General features: G+C 44.5%; 1 protein-coding gene across 1 annotated transcript; it reads right to left on the bottom strand.

Moving 5' to 3' along the window:
- Positions 1-1,940: 1,940 nt before the first annotated feature.
- LOC128588402 (granzyme B-like) lies at positions 1,941-5,146 on the bottom strand. The gene is made up of 5 exons (XM_053595176.1): positions 5,078-5,146; positions 3,868-4,015; positions 3,289-3,424; positions 2,823-3,083; positions 1,941-2,184 (listed from the first exon to the last, which is right to left on the bottom strand). Exons 1-5 carry the CDS (start codon positions 5,139-5,141, stop codon positions 2,023-2,025), a joined length of 771 nt encoding a protein of 256 aa, XP_053451151.1. The 5' UTR covers positions 5,142-5,146; the 3' UTR covers positions 1,941-2,022.
- Between the last annotated feature and the right edge of the window lie 6,123 nt (positions 5,147-11,269).

The following is an 11,269-nucleotide window of genomic DNA, read 5'->3' as shown; positions in this document are numbered from 1 at the left end:
TCAACTCAGGGAAATGCTCATCCAACAAAAGGACACAGTCTATCCATGGCCTCCAAGCCAAGAACTTCCTAATGTTGACAAATCCCCAGTAGCCATGGATGTAGCAGTAACCATGAGGGCCATTTCTCCTTTTTTCCAGACCACGTGATTCTAGTTTGATTCTGCATAGGAAAGGGCTTCATTAACAACAGGGTTTATATTTCTTGGCAGGCCAATGAATGTGTGGTTTCCTATGATGTGAAGCTGTACAATGACATTCATATCTGTTGCATTTATAACAACGAAAATAAGGCTGCCTTAGTTGACTTCTTCTTCCCTATGTGCTAACCTAGAAGAAAGAGATGCTCCAGTAAGCACAGTTTCTGTCTAAAAACTAAATGATTAAAGTCATTTCCAAATCTTATATCCTGCTGTCCTGGAATCACATGAAATAATATTTATGTAAACTATGATGAGAAATAAAAATAAGATACAAATACAGACTGTCCCAAAAGTTCCCCGTAAAGTCTCCATGTGTAGGGAAAATGGGAAATGGTACTTAACATACCTTTGTTTACAAATGCTCATTATAGGATTTTACAAAATATTTACAAAATATTCTCCACAACCTGGCTTATTGTACCCTCAATGAATCCCCAACAATAAAAAATAAATAAATAAACAAATAATTAAAAAAAGGAAAAATAAAAACAAAATATTCTCCACATGTTGGCCACTTGTATAAAATTTCATAATGAAAAGTTTTTTAAATAAAGGTATATATCGCTATATATATTTCCTTTTGCATGGCAACTTTATGGGCAACTTTTGGGACACCCTGTACTTTATTCCCAAAGATTTCCCACACAGATCTAAGCCTTTTGGACTAATCTGGAGGGTGGAGAGGGAGTTAAAATAATTCAGATACAAGTCATTAACACTGTCAGTTTCACCTGGGCTCAGATGACTGAGTCTATTTCTGTGTTCACTGTCTATCCCCAATGCCTGGCACTTAGTAAGTGCTCAGTGAGTCTTTGTTTGTTGATTGATGGGAAAATTTGTGCTTTCCAGTCCTTCTGCAGAAAGGAGTCCTATTGAACACAAAAGGCTGAGGTAGCCCAAGTGGCCAACAGGGAGTTTTAGCCTAGAGGCTGGCAGTGACCAAAAGGGACAGGCTGAAAAGTGTTCACACTGCTGTGTGACCAGGTGGCCAGTGGATCCTGAGCATACGAGGACTTTGGGCTGGTCTGAACAGTTGAGCTGGCCTAGTACAGGGGAGAGATGGAGCCACAGGTTCAGGAGAGGGGTCCTGCTAGCCCTGTCCTCCTTAGGTCCTATCTGGTGTCAGCACAGGTCTAGTCCCTCTTAGGCCCCTTCTCATCCAGGGCAGGAGCCAGGCTGGCATCCCAGTGGTGAGAGCCTGACGGAAACATGAGTCTGTGAATATCTTAGGAGGGGGGATATGAGGGAGGGGTCAGCTCAGATCAGTGGTCTGGAGAGGACAGGAATTGGTGAACTCTAGGAGTTCTCAGAAGTTACAGAGAAGGGGCAGCTGGGAGGCTGGAGGCTAAGCTGGACCATGAGCTTAGAAGAGGACAGGGAGGGATGGGGAGCCTCAGTGGGATGGGCCCCTGTGTCTTTGCCGACGCCCTGGGCTGTGCCTGCTTCTCGGTCATACAACACAGAGGTAGGAGGTAAGAAGGTCACCATGAGCCCAGGACCAGAGTGGTCTGTTCTTTCCTGACAGTGGTAAGCTTCAGCCCTGGCAGAAGGGCAGGCCCTGGAGTGTGAATAAGAAGAAGGTGGGCCACAGCTTTGCCTGGGGTGTTGGAGGTGGTGAAGGGAAACGGAAGAGGCCAAAGCAGAAAGCAGCAGAACTGTGCGACTGGCCTGCCTAGCACAGAGTTGGTGCCTGTGAGTGAGGGTCAATAAACAAGAAACCCATCTTCCTGCTGAGCTGGGGCACATTTATTCAGTTACTGGCACCTCCCCCAGTGTAAATCTGGACTGAGATCCAGAGAACTTGGTCATTCACAGAGGGGCTTAGTCTGCTTCCTGCAGATGGAGGCTTCTCATGGTTTCTTCTATCCAGGGTAGGAAACTTGCGACCTTGGTGTAGGCTACTGGAGGCCTCCCATCCTCCATCCCATAGGAGACAATGCCCTGGGCCACATTGTTACACACCAGAGGGCCCCCGGAGTCACCCTGTGAATAGAGTAGGAAGACTGAGCTGGTGCTGTCCTGGTCTTGCCCTCCCTGCCAACTCAAGCCCCCTCCCTAAGAAGGTGAACTTGCACAGTCCTCCTGGGGAGGTGAGGCAAGCTCCTGGGGGGTCCTGAGTTGCCAAGCTCTGCCCCTTGACATTGTCACTGCTTCCCCTCACCCCAGTGGCCATCCTTAGTCCTCTTCCCCCAGGTCCTGGGGTCCTCTCCTTATAAAAGTATATTGGACTGTTACCTCAAGATCATTGTTTATGGACACAGAGGCAGGTGAATAGGGCTGACGCTTAGGAGGATGAGCCTTTTCACCACACTGGGTGCCTGTTTCAGGAGCCACCTGCTTATAATGACTGCCCCCTCAGGAAGCACAGTTTGTTAATACCAGTGACCCACGAGGAGGAGTGGGGAGGAAGGGGGGCTGGAGTGTTGCACCTTCCATTCACCAGAGATCCCGTGCTGAGTGTATAGAGACCCCAGTTAGCTTGGGCTGCTCCCCTCTTCTCTTTCAAAGAGAAAGATCACAGCCTAGTGGGTGAAGGTTCCCTACTGCTGGGGTCTCCAGATTCCTGATCTTTCCCAAACTTCCCTCTCCTGAGCGCCAAGCTGGCAGATTCATAGTCTTACCAGAAAGGAAGACTTTTTTAGCTTTGGGTCCCCCACACAAATCTGCGTGGCCCTGATGTAACTATTGTGGTAGTGGAATTCACACTCCTGGTCCTTCTGCACTGCCAGCGTCACCTCCTGCAGCGTGTCTGAGGATGGGCCCTGTGGAGCAGTCCAGCCCCAGCCTGCCACACTGCACACCATCCCTGGCATCACTCCACCTGTGACCCTGGGCAGCCTGATGGGCTGCACAGCTGCATTCCACTTGGCCTTTCTCTCCAGCTGGTGGGGAAGAGGCAAGAAAGTCCAGGTCAGACAGTGGCCTCCTGGGCCCAGGCACTGTGCTCAGGCTGACCCTTCTTCCTTCCCCTCTGAGGTACAGGAACTGGTCAAGCAGCCAGGATGGACAGGAGGGAAGAAGGGACAACATCACAGTGGGAGGGGCAACAGGGCCAAGTAGAGAGAGAGCAGCAGCAGTTTGCCTCACCTGCAGCAGCATGATGTCATTGGCCAAGGTGCTATCATTATAGTCTGGGTGGGGAATGCGTCTTCTCACACGGATGAACTGCTGGGTCTCCTCCCACCTCCAGATGTTGTGGGCTCCCAGGGTGACATTCATGGAGCTGCACAGAGAGCACAGAGGGGCTGTGGGAATGTGAAGTCACAGGGTACAGCCCAAGAGTCATGAGGAGCAGGTGACAGCCAGGGCAAGGTGGGGCTGCAGCTGAGGGGAAATTGAGGGGATGGGAGGGCCCCAGGAGGTGGAATTCTGGTAATTGCGCCAATGGTTCTCAGGGCTCAGTTCTGTCCCCAGGAAAATATACGAAATTGCTTTAGTTTCTGTTCTTATGCCAAAGCATGCCCCCAACTCTGAATATGGAAGGCTTGACCACTCTGTTCTTCCCTCACTTCCCTAACCTTCCCCTCTCCCCACAGGACTTACAGCCCTCTTTCTCTAAGAAGCCCTCCTGAATTGTGTGTTCCCAGGAGGCCAGGAAGCTTCTTGGGAAGAAGACAGTAGTTTCTGTGGAGTATTTCTAGTAGGGCCTGGAAATCTCCTCCTCACCTTCCCCAACAGTGAGCAGCTGTCAGCACGAAGTCTTCTCGTATCAGGAAACCGCCACACTGGTACTGTTTCTCTTGATACCAGAACTGAAGAAAGGCCATGTAGGGACGGGAGTGGGGTACAGCCTCATGTCCCCCGATGATCTCCCCTGAAGGAAAAGTCTGTCTGCTTGTGTGCACCCACTGAGCCCACCACCTGGCATCTGCTGAATGGCAGCAGAAGGGCCAGGCATCTCGATCCTTCTGTCTACCAGGGACAAACACCAGCCTGGGGTTGGCCTGGAGTTGGAGGCATGGGGGAAGGGGCTTCAACTTCCTCCTCTGGAAAAGGAAGAACAGGAGGCCTCAGTCATAAGACTTTCTTCCACACATAGTTGGAGGTGAGCACACCCCTTAGGGATGGTGAAATCCCAAAGGCTCCTGATAATTCCTCTCCTGACTTTTCTTTGTTTCCCAAGACCTTTATGAGTCCTGTGAGACCCAGGATAGTGCTGCTGTCTAATGGCCAGGATGTAAGCGCAGGGATCTAGATGTTGCCATGTCCTATTCCTAGGGCCCGATATGCAGTGGGTGTCGTGTGTTCACTGGCTCTATGAAGGGATGGCTTCAGTCAGCCTCTCTATGAAGGTTGGAGGGCAGTGCTGCTGGGATTCTGGAAAGCAGAGGAGTTGGGATGGACCACAGTGGCTCATCCTTGAAAAGAGGGGTGGTGCCAAAGGTCTGGGAAGAAAATTAGAGCTAGAGAAAGGGACTGAGTGCCTTGAGACTTAGCAAAGGCAAAAATGTAGGGCAACGTTCAGAGGACAGTGATCCCACCAATTCTGGGTTGGTTGACCTCTGGGCTTCTCCCAAACAGTGAGAGAAGGATCTGTCTTATCCCAGACAAAGAACCCAGGCTGGCTCTGCCCTCTCTAGGAGAATTGTATGTTTTCTCATTTTCAGACCTCCACCCTCTGCCAGGCACTTCCAGATGACAAGGGTGAGGCTAGGGAGGGGACCGTACCCGCTAGCTCTTCCTAAGAATGCTCTCTGCCCTGGCATTCCTGATGAGAGCTCATCCAACACTGTACTTTGGGAGGGAGGGGGTTGTGCAGAAGCACTGGACCTGGGTTCAGAATGTTCCTGGTAGACAGAAGGATCCAGGATGTGCTGGAAGGGGAAGGAGGTCTGTGGGATGGGCCTGGGTCTCTGAGGCTGGGACAGTCACTCACCTGCCTCTGCCCTGGGGGGCAGGAGGAAGGCCAGCAGGAGCGGGAGCAGGAGCGGCTGCATCATGGAGGCTGCCCAGGTCTGAGCTGCAGTTCTGTGCCCTCCTTGCTCTTTTTAGTTCTCAGGAGAGGAAGGAGGTGGGGTGGGCTCAGTGACCTCATGTCTGCTCTGGTTTTGTGGTGTTTCATCACAGAAGGCTTTCTAGGAAAGGTCCTCACTCTCCCATCCACTTCTTTCTTTAGGTGGTCGTGAGACAATCATGTGGTGCATGAGAATCTTCCAGATAACAACTTCAGGGTGGTTGTGTGAGAATCATGTGGTGACCATACCAGCACCACAGCTGGTGACACAGAGCAGACCACCAGGGAGAAACCCAGTGTTTGAGGTGGGGGTTATAGGATGTGGTATTGGCTAGTAGAGGTACTGCAGCCCCGGTAACCTGATAGAACCACCAGTTCCTCCATGGCCATGCTGCTAAGTCCATCAGGAGAATTATCCAGCAGGTGTGTGTTTGGGCCCTTTTCTTGTGCTAGAACTAAGCATGTTGGAGATGTCTCTCCTTCCTTAGAGAGCTGAGCATAGCTCAGGGAGGAGGATGGTGGAGCATGGCCACTGTCTACTAGACCCATCTAGCAACCCACTCATTGTCACAGCCTCCTTCCTAGGGGACTTATAACATCTTTTATTTAATTACAAATGCTCAGTGTGACAGAGTCCACATCTCTTCTCAATGTTTTTAACACATATCCTGCACTTGACATTTATTGTCTCAAATTAGTGAATCTCTGTGGCTCTAGATATTGAATCCATTGGTGGACTTAAGCCTGGATCCCTCCTTTGTTGGGTAGGCAAGGGACTGCTAGACAAACTGCTTGTACTATGAATGGGAAAGGGCTGACTTCCCAGAGGACATCCAAGTTACTAAACTGCTAACACCACGTGAGGTGAGAAAGCATGCCAGGCAAAGATCAGCAACTGTCCTTCAGTCTCTCTGCCTGGAGACCCACGCCTTACAGAGCAGGCCCAGCACGTAATAGGCTCACAGGAAACCTCTGCTAAACAAGTGATGTCGGTGTTCTCACTAGAATGGAAGGGAGGGATTATTGTTTCTAAATAGCTCAAGCTGAATTCTGTTAAAAGAACAACTAAATATCGCTGGGTGGTTGGATTGTGGTAATTTAAGTTTCTATCTTTACATTTTCTGCATTTTACAATTTTTCTATGATGAGTAGTATGCTTCAAAATACATAAATCCAGGGTATCTTCCCCGTCAATAGCAAACCAAACTGCTACTTTTTTGAACTTAGCTTGCCCAGTAGCAAACATTTTAAAGGTAAAGTTGCCTTTTCATTATAGTCATATATATAATCAGTAAGAAAATTTGGAAATTAGAAAAGAAAAATGGCATTTACTTGCTTATTTCCCACAGACTGTTACCATAAGCCGTGCATTTTAAATACTTGGGTTTGTGCTGTGTATACAGTGTGATTTTTTTTTTTTTATCCTCGCTTAACCCTATAGGATAAAGATTTTCACCAGGATCTTAGAAATCTATTAGTCAATGCCCCTATAGCCTCTCTTTCCTAGTTATTAAAACATTTAACATGTGATTATTGTTTTAAATTGTTAGAAAATTTAAAAAATAATTTAAACAAAGAAAAGCCAGTTGAAATTACCTGATTTCTCTCCACTCACTGATATTCATTTTGTGATTGAATTTTGATCTAACACATTTTTATCTTGTCTACATTTTTAATTAAAACAGTATGTGCTAAACACAAGGTTATGACCCATTTTTTCCAACTGCGAATTCACATAACATACAATTAACCATTTTAAAATATATGATTCAGTGACGTTTAGTGCATTCAGAATGTTGTGCAACAATCTTCTTTCTTTTATTTCCAAACTTTTTCATCACCCCAGCATACTGTGTTATGTACCTATAAAATCATCACTCCCCATTCCCCTGTACACCACTGTGCAGTGTCCCCTCGCAACCACTAATCCTTCTGTCTCTATAAATTTGTGCATTCTGGATATGTCATATAGAAGAAATTACATGATATGTGACCTCTTGGGCCTGGCTTCTTTCACTTAGAATAATATTTTGGAGGTCCATCAAATAGTAGCATGGATTTGTATCAGTGTTCATTCTTTTCAATGGCTAAATAATATTCCCATTTTATGTTTATGCCAAATTTACCCAGGCATCTGCCAATGCACATTTGGGGTATTTCTTCTTTTGGCTATTATAACTAATACAGCAGTAAACATTTGTGTACAAATTTCCAGTCTTCATTTCTCTACCCAGAGAAAAGGAATTTCTGAGTCATTTGTTAACCCTGTGTTTAATTTTTTGAGGAACTGACAAACAGTTTTTCACAGCAGTTGCACCATTTTACATTCCCACCTGAAATACAGGAGGGTTTCTATTTGTCTACATTCTTGCCAAAACTTGTTATTCTTTTTTTTATTATATTCATCCTAGTGTGAAATGGCATGTCATTGTGGTTTTGATTTGCATTTTCTTAATGACTAATGATGCTGAGCATCACTTCGTATGCTTGTTGGCATTGACATATTTTCTTTGGAGAAATGTCAATTCAAGTCCTTTGCTTGTTCTTAAAATTGCATTATTTGGGCCAGGCCTGGTGGCTTATGCCTGTAATCCTAGTACTCTGGAAGGCTGAGGCAGGGGAGTTGCTTGAGCTCAGGAGTTCAAGACTATCATGAGCAAGAGTGAGACTCCCTCTCCATTAAAAATAGAAAAATCAGCCTTTCAGCCGGAGATGCCATCTTCCAGTAATTCACCAAAATGACAAACACAAAGGAAAAGAAGAGAGGCACCATACATGTTCTCTAGGCCTTTTAGAAAACATGGAGTTGTTCCTTTGGCCACATATATGCGCATCTACAAGAAACGTGATATTGTAGACACCAAGGGAATGGGTACTGTTCAAAAAGCATGCCACACAAACGTTACCATGGCAAAACTGGAAGTCTACAATGTTACCCAGCATGCTGTTCGCCTTGTTTTAAACAAGCAAGTTAAGGGCAAGATCCTTGCCAAGAGGATTAATGTTCGTATTGAGCATATTAAGCACTCTAAGAGCCAAGGTACCTTCCTGAAACATGTGAAGGAAAATGATCGGAAAAAGAAGGAAGCCAAAGAGAAAGGTACCTGGGTTCAACTGAAGCGCCAGCCTGCGCCACCCAGAGAAGCTCACTTTGTGAGAACCAATGGAAAGGAGCCTGAGCTCCTGAACCCATTCCCTATGAATTCATGGCATAATGAGCATATAACATAGCACACAGGAGTGCCAGTGGACCCATGCTTTTAGGTGCAAGAACCTACTCATTCCCCATGAGCTAATGGCATAATAGGTGTACAGCATAGCACACAAGATAACCAACAGACCCCACGTAACAGTGATACAAAGTGCTGGAACCTATTTCCCATGAATTCAAAAGTCAATCAATGCTTTGTCACATTCAATGGCAAGGTGCCTCCCCAAGCTACTGGAACCTCTTCCCTATGAAGTCATGGCATGGTAGATAAAAATAATAGCGTAAAAATGTTTCTTATTCATTCACTAAAAGTGTGATTTTTTTTCCCCAAAGAAGTATTAAAGCAACTTTTAATGTGTCCTAAACTACCTTGTTAAGGAAGCAGAGAATTACATAGAAACTGCAGAATGATAAATGATTACTGGAGAATTTTCTCCAGAAAAAAAGAACAAATTTTCTTTCATCTGAAGGGTGAAGTTTGGCAGTATGATTAGTGAAAATGCTTCCACTACAAATGGTCTTTCTTTTTGCTTATCCTTATCCACAATAAAACAGTGTTAAAGTACAATTTTCGAAAGATAACATCATGACTCTCATATAAATATAAAATGAAAGTGAGGTGAAGGTTATGTTAACCAGTTTGATATAAGCATTCCAAATTGGATATCAAATCAGCACAGTATAACACTGTTTTAATTACTATAACTTACAAGTTTTGAAACTGAGTAGTGTAGGTATTTTTTTTTTTTATTGTTTGGGATTCATTGAGGATAGAAAGAATTAGGTTACACTGATTGTGTTTGTTAAAGTCCCTCTTATAATTGTGTCCTGCCCCCAAGAGTTGTGCCATACACTACAACCCCTATCTCCTTCCCACCGCCCCTTTACCCACTCCCTTCTTTCCCTGCCCCTCACTTTGTATTAGATCATCTACTGTCTTCATATTAGAATTGACTACATTAGATTCTTGCTTCTCTATTCTTGTGATGCTCTACTAAGAAGAATGTGTTCCACCTCCATCCAGGTTAATACAAAAGATATAAAGTCTCCATCTTTTTTAAAGGCTGGATAGTATTCCACGGTATATATATACCACAGGTTGTTAATCCATTCCTGGGTTGGTGGGCATTTTGGTTGTTTCCATATTTTGGCAATTGTAAATTCAGCTGTGATAAACAGTCTAGTGCAAAAGTTCTTATTTAGTTCTTTTTTCCTCCACTTCTTTCCTTCCTTTTTCTTTTTTCTTTTTTGGTAGAGACAGGCCCTCGGTAGAGTGCCGTGGCCTCACACAGCTCACAGCAACCTCCAACTCCTGGGCTTAAGTGATTCTCTTGCCTCAGCCTCCCGAGTAGCTGGGACTACAGGCGCCCGCCACAATGCCTGGCTATTTTTTGATTGCAGTTTCTCCGGGGCCAGGTTTGAACCGGCCACCCTCGGCATATGGGGCCGGCGCCTTACTGACTGAGCCACAGGCGCCTCCCCAAAAGTTCTTATAATAAAATGAATTTTTTTTTTTCTTCTGGGTAGATGCCCAGTAGTGTGATTAAAGGATCAAATGGGAGGATTTAATTTGAGTTCTTTGGTGACTTTTCATACTTCCTTCCAGAAAGTTTGTATTAGTTTGCAGCACCGCCAGCAGTGTAAAAATGTTCTCTTCTGTCCACATCCACATCAACATGTGTAGCTTTGAGACTTTGTGATGTGGCTATTCTCACTGGGTATAGGTGATATCTCAAGGTGGTTTTGATTTGCTTTTCTCTGATGATCAGGGAAGATGAACATTTTTCCAAATGTTTGTTAACCATTTGTCTATCTTCATCAGAGAAGGTTCTGTTCCTGTCTCTTGCCCAGTGGTAGATTGTATTGTTTACTCTTTTTTTGTTGTTGATTAATTTGAGTTCTCTGTAGATTCTAGTTATCAACCCTTTGTCAGATTCATACCCTGCAAATATCTTTTCCCATTCTGAAGGCTGTCTTTTTGCTTTACTTGTTGTGTCCTTAGCTGTGCAGAAGCTTTTCAGCTTAATTAAGTCCCATTTGTTAATTTTTGTCATTGTCGCCGTGGCTGCTGAAGTCTTTGTCATAAAATCTTTACCCAGTCCATTATCAAGAGTTTTCCCCACACTTACTCCCAAGATTTTTATTGTTTTGTGTCTTAAATTTAAGTCTTTTATCCATCTTGAGTCAATTTTTGTAAGTGGTGAAAGGTGTGGGTCAAGTTTCAGTCTTTTACATGTGGTTATCCAATTCTTTCAGCACCATTTGTTGAATAGAGATTCTTTCCCCCACAGTATGCTTTTGTTAGGTTTATTAAAGATCAGATGGCAAGCAGAGATATGTTTCAACTCTTGGTTTTCTATCCTGTTTCATATGTCCATGTCTCTATTTTTATGCCAATACCATGCTGTTTTGATTACTGTGGACTTGTAATATAGCCTGAAGTCTGGTAGGGTGATGCCTCTGGCTTCGTTTTTATTACTAAGAATAGCCTTAGATATATGAGTTTTTTTCTGGTTCCATACAAAATGAAGTACCTTTTTTTTCTAGTTCTTCAAAATATGATGTTGGTACTTTAATGGGGATTGCATTGAATCTGTAGTTTGCTTTGGGTAGAATAGACATTTTGACAATGTTGATTCTTCCCAGCCAAGAGCATGGTATGTTCTTCCACTTGTTAGTGTCTTCTGCAATTTCTTTTCTTAGGGTTTCATAATTCTTGAAAAGATTTTTCACGTCTTTTGTTAGGTATATTACTAAGTATTTCCTTTTCTTTGAAGGTACTGTGAAGGGACTCATGTCCTTGATTTGCTTTTCAACTTGGCTGTCATGGGCATATACAAACACTTCTGATTTGTGGACATTGATTTTATACCCTGAGACGTTACTGTATTTCCTGATAATTT

Source organism: Nycticebus coucang, chromosome 6, assembly GCF_027406575.1.
Source record: "Nycticebus coucang isolate mNycCou1 chromosome 6, mNycCou1.pri, whole genome shotgun sequence".
Classification (NCBI taxonomy): Eukaryota; Metazoa; Chordata; class Mammalia; order Primates; family Lorisidae; genus Nycticebus; species Nycticebus coucang.
This window is presented reverse-complemented; position numbering and strand designations above follow the sequence as displayed.